Source organism: Culex pipiens, chromosome 2 (assembly GCF_016801865.2).
Source record: "Culex pipiens pallens isolate TS chromosome 2, TS_CPP_V2, whole genome shotgun sequence".
Lineage (NCBI taxonomy): Eukaryota > Metazoa > Arthropoda > Insecta > Diptera > Culicidae > Culex > Culex pipiens.
In genome coordinates this window covers 57,927,420-57,945,128 of record NC_068938.1, presented here as the reverse complement: position 1 = coordinate 57,945,128, position 17,709 = coordinate 57,927,420, and the positions used below count along the sequence as shown (strand labels likewise).

General features: G+C 37.0%; 1 protein-coding gene across 2 annotated transcripts in view; it reads right to left on the bottom strand.

The window, feature by feature from the left end:
- Window positions 1–10,667: 10,667 nt before the first annotated feature.
- Window positions 10,668–17,709, bottom strand: part of LOC120430151 (protein bicaudal C-like) — a 27,762-nt gene continuing 20,720 nt past the window's right edge. The window contains exons 6-10 of one of the 2 annotated variants that reach the window (XM_052708331.1): window positions 17,204–17,311; window positions 16,403–17,132; window positions 15,839–16,345; window positions 15,434–15,780; window positions 10,668–11,960 (exon numbers count right to left, since the gene is read on the bottom strand). In XM_052708331.1, coding sequence (XP_052564291.1) covers window positions 15,530–15,780; window positions 15,839–16,345; window positions 16,403–17,132; window positions 17,204–17,311 — 1,596 coding nt within the window. In that variant the 3' untranslated portion in view covers window positions 10,668–11,960; window positions 15,434–15,529. The remainder of the gene's footprint in view (window positions 11,961–15,433; window positions 15,781–15,838; window positions 16,346–16,402; window positions 17,133–17,203; window positions 17,312–17,709) is intronic. The other variant, XM_052708330.1, reaches the window with a different exon arrangement.

Sequence of the window (17,709 nt, the reverse complement as noted above, 5' to 3'; positions counted from 1 at the left end):
AGGGACCATCCATAAACCACGTGGACACTTTAGGGGGGGGGGGGGGTATGGCGATTGTCCACGATCCATACAAAAAAGTTTTTTTTTGTATGGACAATTGTCCACGAGGGGGGGGGGGGGGGTAACAGATTCCCAAAAAAGTGTCCACGTGGTTTATGGATGGTCCCTCCCTAAGGAATGGTTCAGAAACATACTGACCGTGGTAGAGAAGTGTTCGAAGTACCTCAAGAAGAACTTTTCATAAATTTTTGAAAGGATTATAAAGTTAGTTAACTATAGTTAAGAAAATGTTGATGGAAGTCATTATTTTAAACTTCTCGAAGTGTCATGATTTTCTCAATGAACATGATTTTTAATCGGAAAACTGAATGCATTTTCGGATTCTTTGGACAGTTTTCCACTAGGAGAAGGTTAAATAAGTTTGTAAATAATAAATAATATGTGTTTTTGAAACACAATTAAAAAAAATCTCCAAATTTATAGGCAATTTCAGTTGAACAAATTTCATGTAAAATGTGAAAACTTGTGATTCGTGCTTCGAATTCAGTATAAAATGCAATATAAATCTATAATTTTACTAACAAAACTAGTTTTAACAAATTTCAGGCGAAATTTCGACTTTTTAACAATTTTACCTAAAATTTATATGTATTTTGTTAAAAACCTTATAAACTTAGTTAACTTAACATAAACATTGATTTTTTTTTCTTACAAACTATATCAGCTACTTTAGTGATGGTACATTTAACGTACAAATAAAGTTTGAACATCTTAAATATGATTTTAACAAGAAAAACTATGACTATCAAAGTCACCCCGGAATTTAAACTAAGAATTTTTAACGTAACTATTTTTCTAAACACTATTGAAAAAACTTTTTTCCAAAATAGTGCATGGACTTTGTGTGGCCTACCCCAGTACATGTTTTAAAAATAATAATCTTGAGAAAAATCTTATCTGTTGGAAAATATTCTAAAAACAAATTGAAATCCTATCAAAGTCACCCTGGTTTGCGGTATATAACATTGAAGTTTGGAGCACCTTGGAGCTCGGTACGGACCTTCAAAGTTTAACATTTTTTCGAAAAATCGGCCCCGGCAAAATCAAATGGCGTCTCGGGCGTCGCGAGGTGCGACGCATATCTTTTTTGCCGGGGACTGACTGTTTTGCTCCAAAAAATATATAATTTACGGCAAGCTTGTCTGTTTGTTTGTCCCACCTAACGAATGTTCTGGATGAGTCCTATCGTGAAAATGTTCGCAAATCAATCCCGCTTAGAAATATTTTGTTCTGAACTTGCTCACAGCTAATCTCTTTAACTTATGCAGAGCGTCGACAATCTGAATCTCTTACACCATTTTCATTCTTATTTATATGGCACAAATCACACAAAAGATGTATTTACTCTTTTTAAAAATCTCATCATGTTTTTGGTAATACACAATTTAATCTACCTCTGATTATTGCAACTCCCATTTTTAGCAATATTTTCTTTCTGATTTATCAACATTTGTTAATTATCCATCTCCTAAAGCTTTTGCATTATTTTTTTTACATTTCGTTACTGAAATCATAATTCACATTTTTGGGGTCATATTTGAGTTCAAAAATCCATTATAAAATAACGAAACAAAAATATTTTGTGATTTGATAATCCAAAGTGTTTTATTTTTCTGAGGACACTCCCTTATTCCAATTCTTTAGCAAAAATAAAACAGTTTTAAGATTTTTAGGGGTCGCTGTTGAGAGTTGATGTTTGTAAATAAAAAATTGAGAAAATGTTTGGGAAAAAACCTCGCTTCAGGATTTTGCCTGCAGGTAGCGCAATTCTAACCCAACTTTGTGATTCTTGTACACTAGGGTGGTCGAAATCCGGGCTTCCTCTTGAAATCAAAGATCGCTAGACTAGATTACAGATTTGAGCTCATCCTGACCATGGGAACCCCTCCCTCTAATCGCTTGAAGTTTATATGGGAAAATTCTTCAAAATTTATAGAGAAAAGCAATTGTTTCAGTTTTTTACATGTGGAATGTGCAATAACTGTCCGATTCTTACCAATTCTTGGAACTACACAATAAAACCTTGTGTAAATTTGGAAGGTTGAATATTACTTCTATTATTATTAAATTTTACCTCAATTTTGACTGAAAAAGTGAAATTTCACCAGCCATTCGGAAACAATGCACATTTTCAGAGGTAAATTTACACATTTTTTTCTGACATAAAAGATGTATCCCTTCCCATATGTAATATTACCATGATTTTGTTAATGTGTGTATGATCTTCGTTATGCCGGGACCCGCAGTGTAGGGGTAAGCGTGGTAGCCTCTCACCCAGTCAGCCTGGGTTCGATCCTAGAAGGTCCCGGTGGCATTTTTTGAGACGAGATTTGTGTGATCACGCCTTCCGTCGGACGGGAAGTAAATGTTGGCCAGCTCTAACTTAGAGGTTAGGTCGTTAGCTCAGTCCAGGTGTAGAAGTCGTCTCCCTGGGTCCTGCCTCGGTGGAGTCGCTGGTAGGCATTTGGACTCACAATACTAAGGTCGTCAGTTCGAATCCCGGGGTGGATGGAAGCTAAGGTGTAAAAAGAGGTTTGCAATTGCCTCAACAATCAAGCCTTCGGACACCTAGTTTCGAGTAGGGATCTCGCAATCGAGAACGCTAAGGCAATTTGAAGTTCTTCGTTAAACTTAAAAAAACTTTCCATATTTTTATGATATTTTGCTTAAAAGTTATTAGGCTCATAAATGACCATTTCCGCGCAGACGGATAACTCTATAGTGAGATGGCAATACATCGAAGTGCAAAAGAGAAAAAATGCTGGAGTCATCGTCTAAAAATCGACGGTGCCATATCTCGCCCAGCAAAATGAAGACGATAAAGTAGTTGGTTTGAGGAAATATGGGAAACGTGGTCTAAAAATAAAAACGCCATTCCTCTACAAGGATAACGATCTGGTAGTACAAAGGTTCTGTGAAGGGACACAGCGAATAAATCCTAAGATTGGCGAGAGTATTATTCTTATGAGTTCATTTTCGCGCCTTTGCAACATCAGCTACAAAGGTTCGATGAATATGAGATGGTCATTTGCCAATATAATCCACCAAATGGGATGAACTATTGCATTGAACGAACGGTTTATTCTACCATTAGATTTTGGTAGGGCTGTTCTCTCAGCTTTCTTTTATGGGTGATTGAAATTCAATTTCCTACAACTCTGTCGAGAGGTGCAAAATGAACCGAGTTAACCTTTCTTGATTTAAAAAAAAAATCGGAGTTTGACTACATAAAAATCACCAAATTAAAAAAACCATTTTCAAAATTTTGTTGAACTCGATTCGAACAAATCTGTAATTTCTGCAACGAAAGCATCGCTCCAACTGTTTTGTAGAGATTAAAAACAAGTTGGAACTCATCTAGACATACAAAGAATTTTCTGGAAAAAGAATCGTATCAATTGGTTGAGCAATGGCCGAGATCCAACGAGTTGAAGTTTCCGTTCCGACTTTTTTGGAGGCTTACGTGTTGGAGTGTTTAGTAATAAGTTAAAAAAAATTAAATTCAACATAACCGTGTGAAAAATTTACCAGTTCCTGATGTAACATTACACATTTTTACAAAAAAAATCATCCGATGGTAGTTCACTAGATTTTCGAACATTTCCAAAACTTTTTTTTTCGTAAAATCACGATAACTCGTGATGATCACAAGAAAACTCCTTATGTTTTTAAAAATTTTTTTTTTTTGTAATTGCTTGCTCTACAGTTTTGTAACACAATGTAACACTCTAAAAAATAACATTTGAAAGTTACAAAAACACGAAATTATAAAATGAAATTTTTTGCTCTAAATGAAAAAATGACTGTTGTGGGTTAATGTAGATTCGAAAAGAACATTAAATTTTCCTTAAAATGACGTGTTCAAAAAAATTTACAGTTGAGTTACGAAGAATGGATTGGCCTTTTTCGGAATTCTGAGTACGCCATCAAATACGCCCCAATTTTACATAAAAGTCACAATGACACCAAATTTCCATCTCATCACCTTTTCAGGCTGCAAATTATTGAAAAACATGTATTTTTTCGCATTTTCAAAAATTGAAGGGGTTGTACCGCCCCTCCGTCACGAGATATCAAAAACGGACCTAGGATTCGTGATCAGGAAAAAAAAACCCTTAGGACAATGTTTCACGCAAATCGAAGAGGGGTCAGGGCAACTTCTGTATGAGTTGGTCCATCTCAAGATACAAATTTTCATATATTTACGTACCCACTTTATATGACTTCGCCGCAAAATTGTATTGAGGCTTATGTGAAAAAAACGTATGATGCTAAATTGCTTCTTATGACAATGTTGTGGTTCTCTTTGAATTCGCAAATCGACGTCGTCGTGCTATCATGTCGCACCCGCCATTTTAACGTTCCGAGAAAAACGCATTTTAATGTTTGACCTTGAATATACAAAAACGAGAGCACGCAATATAAACAATAACAAACACGTTTTGTTTGGCTGACCATTCTGTGCATTGTCCCAAAGTTTGGTTGAAGTTGGTTGCTGGAGTTCCGAGTTATAATTACAAATGTTTACGGTAGTCTAGCTTGTACGTGCGACAAACGCATCCTGACTTTCCTGGCCTGAAATCCCTTTGGCCTTTTGTCGCACTTACATCAATTTTCATAGAGTGACAAGATAGCACGACAAGATTGAAACTACTTTCATATGTAAAGTGACAAACATGCACGGAGTTTTTTCGGTTTTTGTTGAATATCTCAGGATTGAAATCGAATTTTGGGGATCTGTGAAGGTCAAAAGGTGAGGCATTGTGAGCTGCACAAAATGGCGTTCTTAACTCAATTTGGCCCAAAATACACGTACGACAAGTTAGCACGATGGCGACGAAATGAGCAATTCTCTGCGAAATCGGTCGTTTTCTAATTTTATTTTTTGTATTTTTTAATCCGGCTAAAACTTTTTAGGTGCCTTCGGTATGCCCAGAGAAGCCATTTTGCATTATTAGTTTGCACACAAAAAAATATTTCCGAATGTTACATCATTTATGATGTAACACTTTTGCACGTCATTAAACATTTAAATTTAAATGCAATTTGATGTAAATTTGCGACAAATTATACGTAAAAACATGATTTTACGTTTGATTCAACCGTTTACGTCGAATCTCAAGTTTACATCAACTGAGTTTACATGTGATTCATTTTTTCCGTTTCGAGTAAATTCACATATTTTTTTCTGTGTGTGGTTTGGTTGAGCGTTTTAGCAGATTGCATTACTATGAATACAAAGAGACGAAAGGAACAACTCGTCTCTTTGTATTCATAATCATTAGTTTTTCCGTATAATTTTCCATACAAATTTGACAGCTGTCCATACAAAAATGATGTATGAAAATTATGTATCTTTTGAACGACCTTTTTGATCGATTTGGTGCCTTTGGCAAAGTTGTAGGTATGGATAAGGACTACAGTGAATAAAAATTATACACGGTAAAACATTTTTTGTTGATTTTTAATTTCTCTTTTTATCACTAGCAAGTGTGACATTGCATGTTATAGGTATAGGAAGCGTGGCCGATTTTATCGTTACGTACTTTATGGATGAAGCCTAAGGGTCGTATCAACAAAGTTCAAAAAAGCAAAATATTGAGAATTTTCCCACCTTTTCAAAAATATTTTTTTTCAAAAGTGGGCAAACATGGGTACTAATTTTAAAGAATGAATGACTGAGACTATTTTCAAAAAAGTTACCTAAAAATTGTGCACTTTGGGGACCATCCATAAACAACGTGAACACTTAGTGGCGGGGTGTATGGCGATTGTCCACACTCGATACAAAAAAGATTTTTTGAAAGGACAATCGTCCACAAAGGGGGTGGGGGGAGGTTGAGATTTACAAAAAAGTGTCAACGTGGTTTATGGACCATATCAAAATTTCACTAAAGTACTTAACAAAATCTTGTTTAGGAGACATGATTTAAAAAAATCGAGTTTTTTTTTGGGAATATCGAAATCTGAACAAAAAATACAAATACTAATTTTTCAAAGCAAAATCTAATTTGCAATCGAGAAAACATACAATTTGTTGAGGAAATTTCTAAGCTTTGTAAATTGAACAATTAGTTTCTATCGGTCCTATGGTCATATGATCCTATGGTCTAAACTATGGAATAAGAAATTTTATCTAAAACAAGCCTTACCCGATAAACTTCGTTCTTCCTTTTTTCGTTTGTTTACGTTTTTAACTTTTTTTTCTTATTCAGCCTCCTGTGATCAAAATTTGATTTTGCGTAACTTTTCCCATACAATCTGCAGATTTCCCGGAATCGGTTCCAGAGTGGCCAAAGTTGTAATTTTTTGGCGTAAGAACCTTCCTTGGACTTATACGAACCCAATGCAATTTTTTTTTATATATTTATTACCTTTTCAAAATCAATGCTTTATTTTAAAAATTTTAATTTATTTTTATTGAAAGAAAAAAAATAGAAGAATTTTTTTAGAAGAAATAAAATTTAAAGAATTTCACAAAGTTTGCAAAATCCTAAAATGAAAATTGTAAAAATAATCTCAGTCTTTCAAAACCATTTAGTTTTAGATATCCTTTTCTTTCAACAAGTATTTTTTAAATGATAAAAACGAAAGAAATCAAAAATGTATACCCATTAGGGTGAAATATGGTTGTATAGAAAACATATAAAGTTGTCCAAATTAAGTGAGCACAGCAATTTTTCAGTTCCTTTTTTGGTACTAAACAACTCCCCAAAGTTTGGTATCGATTAGTTTAGTCCTCATTCTGAGCTACGCGGTTCAATTTTCTATGGGAATTTGTATGGGAAAACTTTTTTTTATATTTTTATTTTATATTTATATTATCGTATTTGGTTACTCCAGAAGTGCTTTAAAACTTTCCCGAAGAGAGTATGGTGCTAGCTTGCCCCTAAAAAAAGATACAGCATATGTAGACTTTTACTATAGAACTTTTTATGAAAAATGGCTACTTTTGATAAAGGGAATGATAGACAAAGTTGAAAATTTGAAAATCGTGAAAAATTTGCGAAATCGTAGAGAACTACTCAAAGACAAAATTTTAGCCAAATAAAAAAAATACTATGAAGTCGAAATAAAAATTACATGGACAATCTTTACATCAAATTAAAATGTTCTTAAACTGGCCTGAGTATCAAAATACTTTTCAAATAAATAAATTCATAAATTTTGAGATTTTTCATCTCCAGATATTGTTTTTTGCAGACTCAAGATATAAATTGTCATTTTTAGGCTTTTTATCACTGAAAATGTCATCTTTTGAGTTATACATAAGATGGTGCAAAATAATTTAGAAGTACTGCGATTTTTTCCCAATTCCTTATTATTATGGAAATATGTAAAATATAGTAACATTTTTTTAACTTATTTTTCAGATGAAGAATGAAATTTAAAACCAACAAAAATTCAATTATTGTTTTTGTGTTGTGTCCACCTAAAAGTGATTTTTTGTATAAAAGTGATTTTTTGCCAATAGAAGTCATGATCAATCTTGATTATATTGTCAACTTGGAAGAAGTACTTATTATTCCAGACTATCTTAAAATAAAAACAAAACTTATTTCTGATTATTTGTAAAAAATATGCAATTTGGTTCTCATGGCTTTATTGATCATTATCTATCAGTAATTGCAAAAATGTATGGGGAAAACATCGCTTCAAGATTTTGCTGGTAGGTAGAGCTGGTCTCGCCTAAGTATGATACTTGTAGGAAATTCTTTGTCGAAGGGTGCAATAAGATCCGAGTTGATCCTGATGAGTTATCAGCAATGCGATGAAAATAATCCGGCTCTTATTCGGACCATCTATAAACCACGTGGGCAATTATTTTGGAAATTTCAAACCCCCTACCCCTCCTTCACAAAAATAATATTGTTTGCATGGAGCGTGAACGATCGCCAAAGTCACTCACGGTGTCATCAGGAAAATAGTGAACGTGAATTACACATAAATAATAACTAGAATTTTCTTACAGTGAAGAAAAACATATTGAGTTCATTTATAAGAAGTTTGACTAATTTTAATCTAAAAAACGAAGTTGACTTATAGCTGTCGGCCACTCCTGCTAGTACCAATCACTAGTGTCATCCTTTTAGCTTCAATGACTTTTCAACTTACTTCAACTAATATTTTCTCCCGGTAATATCAAATTCTCGATTTCTCCTCTGGTTTCCCTGTTTTCCCGAGGAGGCTACCCTGCTGTAAAGACATTAGACTTATTTTATGAATGACCCCTGTTCAACATTGACCGTTGCACATCTTAGCCAAATATTCCCTAACACCCATCAGCGCAACGACGCAGGGGCCGCAGAGCGACGCGACGCAAATCTACTTTCCTGTTTTTAGCATTCTCTTGGTAGGGCCGTCGTGCGCGCTCGCGCACGCACACACACAGAGCACTTCGAAGCATTTTCAATTTTTAGCCGCACGCCACTCTCGTGCTTCACCTTAAAGACTGAAAAGAAACAGAGAAAATTGTAAAATCTGAATAATGGAGTGTTTGAATATGAAAACATCCAGAGCGCAGGATGAAAAATCCGTCGAGCCACACGAAGGAGCCAAAATTACCATGCTCTTGGATCTGGAAGACATTCTTAGCTTTATTTCCCATTTATTTGGCGTGCCCTTTGCCATATTGCACTCGCACAGTGAGATTGCCGGGTTCACCAGAGTGTGACTGGTAACCCTTAACTGCACGTTATTTAATTACCTCAATATTTTTTTCAAATTAAATTTTGTAAAAATTCTGTTGGTTTGATAATTTCAAAAACGCAGGTCTTCTTCCTGCAAAAGATTATTTTTTTTTTTTCAAAATTTTCATTCACCTTCTCAAGGAAAACCCCTAGACTGAATGAATGAGACTGGTAGCATAATGTCGTCATTTTTCATCACGACAGTCACCATTTCTATTCCATTTTTCAGAATCTCACCTTTTGCCCGCCTCCAGGGAACCCTGAAATTGTCCCTTGTAAAGTCGTTCCCACGAGCTGGAGATCCAGTTTTTTTTTTCTTACTCTTTTGATTCTGCAAAGTTATGTGAGTTCTTATGCTTGTTGAGAAAAGAGCCACATGTGGTCTCTTTTGTCGAACGAATGCACCAGAAGGGATGTCAGACAAGTAAAATTATGGAGAGTAGATTGATATCAGCACGATTTTTCCTTTTTTAAATTCTTTCAAAAGCTGCTGTTCAACAAGGCTCATAAACTTACGATTTTTCAATGAAATTTGCCATCTCTAATGGAGTGCTTCCCGGAACATTTTTTTTGTTTCTGTGCAATGCAGGCCCTCCGGAGACTTCATAAATAAATGTGACTTGTCAGCATGTTCATTGCGAAGACATATTTCTTGCGTTTAAAGTTTGCCACAGTCACTTCGCATAGGGGAGAGTGGGAAGACTTGATCCCCTTTTCTTGTATCGCACATAACTCTGTCAATTTCTCACAAAACTTTGAAGTTTTTGCATCAATTGAAAGCTTAAACATTCAATTATGTTAAAATGGTAAGGGTATTTCATCAGATGAACTCGTTGAATTATGCCAAGCGTCTTAAAAAATATTTTAAACCGGCATTTACAAAATGTGAGGGGTAACTTGATCCCCCTTTCCAAATTTTGAAGAAATCTTAAGCAAAATGTTTCTTATTCATCCAACCTTTTTTTTTATAAGTAACAGCAATTACACATAAAGCCTGTAAGTTTGTGTTCAAAATATAACAAGTTTAGTATGTAAAATATTTGAAAATATTTTTTTCGATCAAAATTGAGCATGTTTACAAAAAATGGTAATTTTTATTTACAAAACATTTGAAAAATGGTTCAAACTGCAATAAGTTATGTACAACTATGACCGAAAACCCAGCCCAATTAATTAAGCTTGAGGCTGATTCCAGTGACTGTAAAAATGCAGGGTCCCCTAAACGTACTTTTATAAACAATTGATTGTAAAAATTGTATGACGATAAATTTAACGTCAAATGCTAATGGGGTTTAAACTTGATAAGTTTTTCAAACAATTCGAGCATAAAAAATATTTTTCTGAATAAATTTTGAGTGTTTTCTATACATATCAAAACATAGATAAAAGATCTCTTGGAGGTTTTATGCAGCACTTTTGAAAAAAATGTGTGTAACACAATCTAAACATTTTTTTTTTAAGTTTTTTCTTTGTTTTCTTACAATGAGTTTTAGTCAATTTCGCACAACTTTCTAGAACAAAGCAATTTTTTTAACCCACGTGCTGACGAGATACAGGCTTGGGATCAAGTGTTCCCGGGGATCAAGTCTCCCCACTCTACCCTAACTATTGGCTATTCGTGTGATTGGTCGTTTTCTTAAATAAATGATCGAACAACATGTAAAAAGTTTGTAACCTTGTCAATTTATTTGTTTTTTTTTTTTTATTTCAGACGGAAGTTTTGGGTTGTACTTGGTATCAATTTTCAAAATTAAAAACTCAGTCGATTGCATTCAACGTCTATTTTCAATAAGATGCGAAATTATACTTTCCTATAATTTCGCTGCTGGCCATCGGGTATTGGATCATCACATGATATTCTCTTTCGAAAACTCAAAAGAAAAAAAAAGCAGATTCTTACATTGCTCTAGTTCTCCGAATAGCCATAAACCCGCCGGATTGATTCTTTCAAATGTTTTAATGATTTGCCTAAACATAATTTCTATCGTTCTATATATTTTTAACCGATGCATTTTTAAGGCGAAACATTATTTACTATCGATTTGAATGTGTATCGTTAAGCCTAAGCTTTCACACCTATTTGCATATGCTTAAATTTAACCGTTAATTTGTAAACTTTCCGTTCCCGAACCAACTTAAAGAACAACCTTGTCATAGTGGGTAAATAACATGCCTGCAAATAATTTTTTAATTGCTCAAGGAGTAAACCGATAATAGGTAACAAACTGGATTTGGACCAAAATCAATAAATACGCTTCGCTGGTTAAGTGCTGAATGAATGATTGAACATGCAAATTTAATTAAAATATTTCTTCAATGCTTACAATTAGGGAATGTTGGATAAATGAATGATTGCTTCCTTTTTGCTTTCTTCTTGCCTTGTTTTTGCACAGTTTTCTTCCTAGCTTGCCTGCAACTAAGAAACTCTTCCAGAATGGTACAATTTGAGTTTGCAGAACCTAGACTTGTAGCTTAGCGAGCTGGCTTAACACGTTGAGACCACTGCAAACTAATAATGTTGGCATTTTTTTGTGTGTGGAAAGTGATGGGAATAAGGAAAGGATTATATTTTCTCTATTACTGGTTGGCTTTAATAAAAAAATGGATATCTCTATGAAACGCATGCAATTGGAATTGAGTGCAGAATGTGTGTTTGTGTCTGTATGTGTGAAAATGTGTACGTAAGTGTTAATTAAATGTGGCGAAAAGCGCAGAGATTGGGGCGTTTTTGGGAAAGTGGAGGGAAAAATAAATACAATTTCTAACTAAGGCCAGCCATCGTGTCGTCGGTCGCCAGCGTTTCAATTAAAGTGCCTCATACCGGAAGCTGCTGCATTTAATTAAAAATATTTCTACCCCTCTTTGGGATTGCCATTTTTGGTGCAATCTTTTCCGGCTCAGCGCACAAACATGGCCAAGAAATCGTCCGAGGAAACCTTTTTTTCTCGGTTTCGCCAGGGAAAATGGCTTCACTCTCTGGCCCCCTGGCATTGGCCACCGAATCGATAAGCAATTAGTGCGCTCAAGTCGGGTGCCAATCTCTTGAACGATGCGCCCCTCAGGCCAGCTGCAAGGACGACGATGACGAAGCGCGACAAATTAAAACAAAGTTTAATTATTTTCCATTTCCTCCCTCGACGACGATGGCGGTGCAATTGCAGCCGATCTACAGCTGTTTGTTTTTGGTTATAATCGTGATCCGTTTGGCACCTGAAACGATTCAAGAAATGTTGAATTAAATTCAATAGCAGGCGGAATTCAAGCCAAAATTAAAGTAATTAGAAAAAGAAATATTGACTTAACCATTATAACAGTCCGTGCTCGATTATCCAAAGAATGCGTCGAAATATCACTTCAGAAAATCTTGAAATTTTTATTTTATATCAATAATTTGGCACTGATCTAAAATATGACCCTAAATTTTTTTTAAAGTAATCTGATTGTATGTTATTTAGGATAATTGTAAAAAATACGTCATTGGGATAACACTGACCTACAAAAACTGACAAAAATGACTGCGCAGGCTCAACTCGCAGGGAAGCATAAAGTTTGAGGTTCCCAGAATCACTCCCAAGTATCATTTTAAGCTGTCACAACCGCTATAAAACCTATCAGCCAAAACCAACATTAAAACCACTAAGTCGTAATAGCCTCCACCAGAACCCCGATAAACCTCTGTTAATACCCAAAAGGACCTCCGCAAAAGGTTGTTACGGCCTAATTATAACCTGCATAGGAGTTCAAGGCATCAAAATTAAATCCGAAAAACCTCCTCAAAGCCGTAATAAAAATAAAAATTCTTTTAACAAATGATATAATGGAGATGGTTTGCACAAATGGCGATGAGTTGGTTGCTTAATTTCAGCTGCGGTTAAAATTTTATCGATAAATGTGAGGGAGATAGAGTTAAGAAAATCAACTCGCTTCATCAAAAATAATTCTTAAAATGGAAATTTTCTAAAATCTGAACGGTAAATCCGAATGAGGTCAAATTTGTTTCAGAACCTCGATTATGGTCTAGATTATGATATCGAGAAAAAAAAATTAGATAAAATGCCTAAGGAACAGTTTTGGAATTCGGTGAAAAATTGGCTTTTACTTTTTTAGGGGGTTTTTCCCCTCACAGTAAATAAGTCCAACATTTGTAAATCAAGAACCACATTAACGACATGGATGAAAATTTGGGAAGATGTAGGGCTTTAAAAAGGCAATTTTTCAGATAAATTAACGATTTCAATACAACAATTTTAGACCAAATTTTCATTTGAAAACCACCTGATCAGTTGAAAACATACTCCGAGTCCCCTAAAAAATGGATAAATTCAAATTTGGTATGGAATTGGTTCAGGTTCAGCACATCCCCTTTTAAATGCGCCCAAAAGAGCTTAAATCCATAATGTGGGCTCTGAGAAACCCACTACCACAAAATTGAGCACTTTTTTACCACACACGACGTGACGTTCCGTGCTCTACGGTAAATTGATCCCCAAAATTCGGATGTTGGAGAATGGAGATAGACCAATCGATCGTCCATGATTTTTTGCAGATTTTTCGAATGAATATTTCTCGAGAAATGATTTGATAACGAAGCTTGATTTTGAGTCGGAGCCAAAAGCAAACCCTATACCTTTCTTTAGTAAGAAAGGCAAAAAGCATGAGATTAAACCACTAGGCATGACATTGCCATCGGTTTTTCAAGACTCTCTTAAAACTTTCATAAAACCTTACTGAAAGCCATTTGGCTTTCATCGCCACGAGGTTTTATGTCCGAGGCATAAACCCTTCTTTGAACCTTTAAATCAGCTCATGCTTATTGGTTGCTGTGAAAGCCAACATAATACTTATAAGCAATCAAGATGCTACCATAAAACCTTAAACTTAAAAAAAATGTTACTTGGGCGTGCGCTTTAAAATTGTAAAAAATAGTTTGTCTGGACCAAATGGCTTTTCTCTAAAGATTGTATGACGAATTATCTTGCATACAACCCAAAAATTGCATGCAATATGTAGGAGAACCGAACCGCACTAATTCTCCATACAAACTTTGGAGGAAAACCATTCGGTCCAGACATTTTTTTTTTTTAAGATTCAAAATGCACGTGATTCTGGGGACCCCAAAGTTCCCCTCGAGTTGAGTCTGCGCAGAAATTTAGTTGGTCGGTGTAATAAAATATATTGTATTGTAATGAATAAATTAAATAAAGACTACAAGTTTGTAAAGTTTAACTAATTTCAAATTTCAGTAAACAAAATAAAACAGGAAATTTATCACCAACATTTCGTCGTTATCTTGTACGGGGCAAAGGTGTGCACCAGTAGGGTGGAATCGAAAATTAGTTTCTTCAGCAACACATTTTTTTGGTCCCTTTTAGGGTCCCAAACAACCTCCCAAAATTTGGGAGCGATTGGTTAAGCCCACGATCGGCGTAAAGCGAATGAAATTTGTATGGAAATTACAATGGGAAAACTTGCATTTTCACATTTTTGAAATTTCAAAACTCGTGTTTTCTTATTTTATGCAACTAACACCGTAGAAGTAAAGCCCTTGATATCCTCAACAACTCTTTCAAAGACAGTGTGCAACTAACTTGCTTCTAACAAAACTTACAGAGCTTTCAAGAGAGTTATTTCGGAATACTCGGTAAAAATCATACCTTTTTCCAACACTGCCAGATCAAGTGGAAATTTTCGTAAACTATAATATATTTGAGGAATTGTAGTGCAATTTAACTACATAATGTCTTCTGAACATTTCTTCATAACGATTTTATGTAAGGCTCATCAAAATATAAGAACAATCGTGTTTATTTTGTATATCATGGTTCCTTCGGCAATGGTGGCAGAAAATGTGAGTTTCACTGATTATTTCAATACACTACTTTTGAAAACTCTGTATCTTTTTTGTGATGCACTTTAGCACCATACTGTCTTCGGGAGAGTTGTTCAGGACTTTCAGGGCTATACTTCGACGGTGTTAATTTTATAAAATAATAAAACACAAATTTTGCAATTTCAAAATTGTGGAAATGCAAGTTTCCCATAGTAATTTCCATACAAATTTCATTCGCTTTGCGCCAATCTTGGGCTTAACCAATCGCTCCCAAATTTTGGGAGGTTGAAATGGAAACCAAAAAAGGTGTTGCTGATTGGATATTTATCATTTTTTTTTATTTTTTCCATATAACTAGATTCCACCCCAGTGCACCAGTCTTTTAAAAGTAGTTTATGCAACATTTTTTTCAACACGGTTCGTACATTTATCATAAATACGACGAGTGCTGAAAAAAATCAAGTTTAGCAAAGAGTGCTTACAACATGTTTGGTAATTTCGAAAAACGCCTTTTGAATGAATTTTTTGTAGAGTAAATTAAACGTTCAAATGATATTAATTTTGAAATATGTTACTTTTCGATACTAGTGCTATTTTTAACCAGTTTTAACAAAAATGATATGCTACTAAGTGACCAGATTTCGAATCACGACGTTATACATGTTTTTGTTCCAAAATAGTTATAATTGAAAGACGCAACTTTTTTAATTACTCCCTGCCATTCTAGGTCATTTGTTGAAAATTTTCTCGAAATGTTTATCTTCGCTTCCGGTATCAAAATCCATAAACTACAGATGAAGCTCTGATCAAATATTAAATTGATGATGACGAAATAGAATAATTTAAAACTTACCATCTTTTCATCGCTTCCAGGCCAATCTCCACTCCTCTTCACCATTCTCCTCCACCACCACCACCACCCATGCAATGTTTCCCTCCCGCACCCCTACTACTGTCCACCACTGGAGGTACGCCGCTCGGCACCCGGTGCCGCCGACCCGGAAAAGCGCGACATTGACGACGAGGACGACGCCGGCGACATGTTCGCGAACGGATTGCCGTGCTGGCGCGTGAACAGATCGTGGATGGCCATCAGAATCTTGCGGCGCGCCCCAAGCGGCTTAATGTCCAGATTGAGCAGATCCTGGTCGGTGAGCGTCTGGAACACCGTCATGTCGATTTCACCATTGATGAAGTTTTCTGAAGAGGGAATTTGATTTGAAAGTTGTTTCTTGTTACGTTTAACTGTCCCTCTTACTGATGTAATGATCCAGTCCCAGCCCGGTCAGAATGGACGTGACGTCGTTGTACTGCGACAGCTGCTCCCGCTGGCGCACCGGCGTCACGTCGATCATCGTGGTCGTCAGGTTGAGACGCGAGTCACTTCCGGCGGCGCCACCACCGCTGCCACCACTTCCACTGCTGGTGTTGGCCCAGCTCAGGTCACACGCTTCGAGTGGCGCCGGAGACGTTTGGCTGAGTCCCAGTCCCTGCCAGCTGGGCGTCGGAGTGCGCAGCTCACCCTGCTGGACGGGCATGTGGATCGCTTTGTAGCCGGCGACCACGCGCGGGTCAAAGTTGAACACGAACGTATCGTTCAGCGAGCTGGGCATCGGCGTCCGCTGGTCGTCGTAGTTCGTCGTCGACGGGAACTGCGGACTGTCGGTGTAGCTCATGTGACGGCTTCGGTTGAGGACGACACCGCTGCCACCGCTGGTGTTGGGTGAACTGTTGATCAGCGAGGTCGAAGTCGATCCAGAGGAACCTACAGAGGACATTTGTATCAATTGTAATGTTTACTCTTGTACCTATCTCATCCCACCTGGCAGTTGCTGATCCAGCGAACTGTTGCTGCAGTTCAAGCTGTGATACCCGCTCGAATGATCTCCACCAGCGCTGCTTTGACTGGTGTTTTGGCACGGAACGGACAGTGCTCCACCGTTGGAACCGGAATTTCCGCGTCCACTCAGCGACAGCTGGTGCAGTTGTTGCTGAAGATTCGGCACCTGCAAGTGTGAACTGCTTCTCTGCTGCTGTTGCTGCTGCTGTGACCCTGCCGAGTTGAAGTTCTCCAGTCCCGGTGGTAACGTCAACGGGTGCTGCAGCTTGTTCTGGGCGGCCATCTGGATGTTCTGGAACTGCGCCCGCAGTTGGTTCAGGGTAAACTCCGGTGGTGGAGTTGGCGCCGGCCAGCAGTTGGAGTTGAACGGCATCGGATTGATGGGCGAAAGCGGTGAGAAGGGTTGCGGTGACGGCACGGACAACAGCAGTGATACGTTCTGGGAGCTCTTCGGTTGCTCCCCGGGGGCCATGTACGAGCGGGGCACTTCCGCAACCACTCGGGGGCCCTGACACTTGAGCAGCTGGTAGCGGGCCTCGTAAATGTTGGCGATAAACTTTTCGATGCCCTTGATGACGATGCAAAGCGTGCTCTGGCGGGACTTTTGCCGGACTGAAATGAAGACGTCGTGCGTATACATCAGCTTGGCGATGTCGTCCGAGTCGACCGTGTTCTCCGGGTAGTCAAATATCAGGGCAATCGGGAGGCAACCCTGCAAGGAGCGTAATTGAGAGCAATAATTATTAGATGCTGCTTTCTCAGGGGACGGACACCGATGCTTACGATTAATTGCTGCCTGGCCAGGTAGACGCCGTTTATTGAGCCCGTAATGGTCACCTGGGAGCGCTTGATTGGCTTTATATTCACGTCGTTAGCATCCGGGAACATGATCTGGGGAATAGATACAAGTAAAGGGTTTAATTAGAAATTGTTATGGACTAATTGGGGGAGGGCACAATAAATTTAGACAAATGGTCATTGGGTCAGCCGATTGTTGTTTTGTTATTCTTGGGATAGTTTCACTGGAGTTTGCAATATTTTTTTGAAATCATATAACGATAGATATTGTTTTGTATTTCTGTATTTTTGTCGGGGTCTAACACCACTTACCTCTTGTTTGTTACGGCGTTAGACCCCCAGATATAAACTCCAGGCAGGGATTTCTAGGATAACTAAGGTCATAATGTTAACGTTTTTTTTTTAGCTAGTGATTTTTTTTTCTTTTTAAATTCAGGCAAATTGATTATCAAAACACAATAACAAAACAACACAATATTATGTAAAAGCGG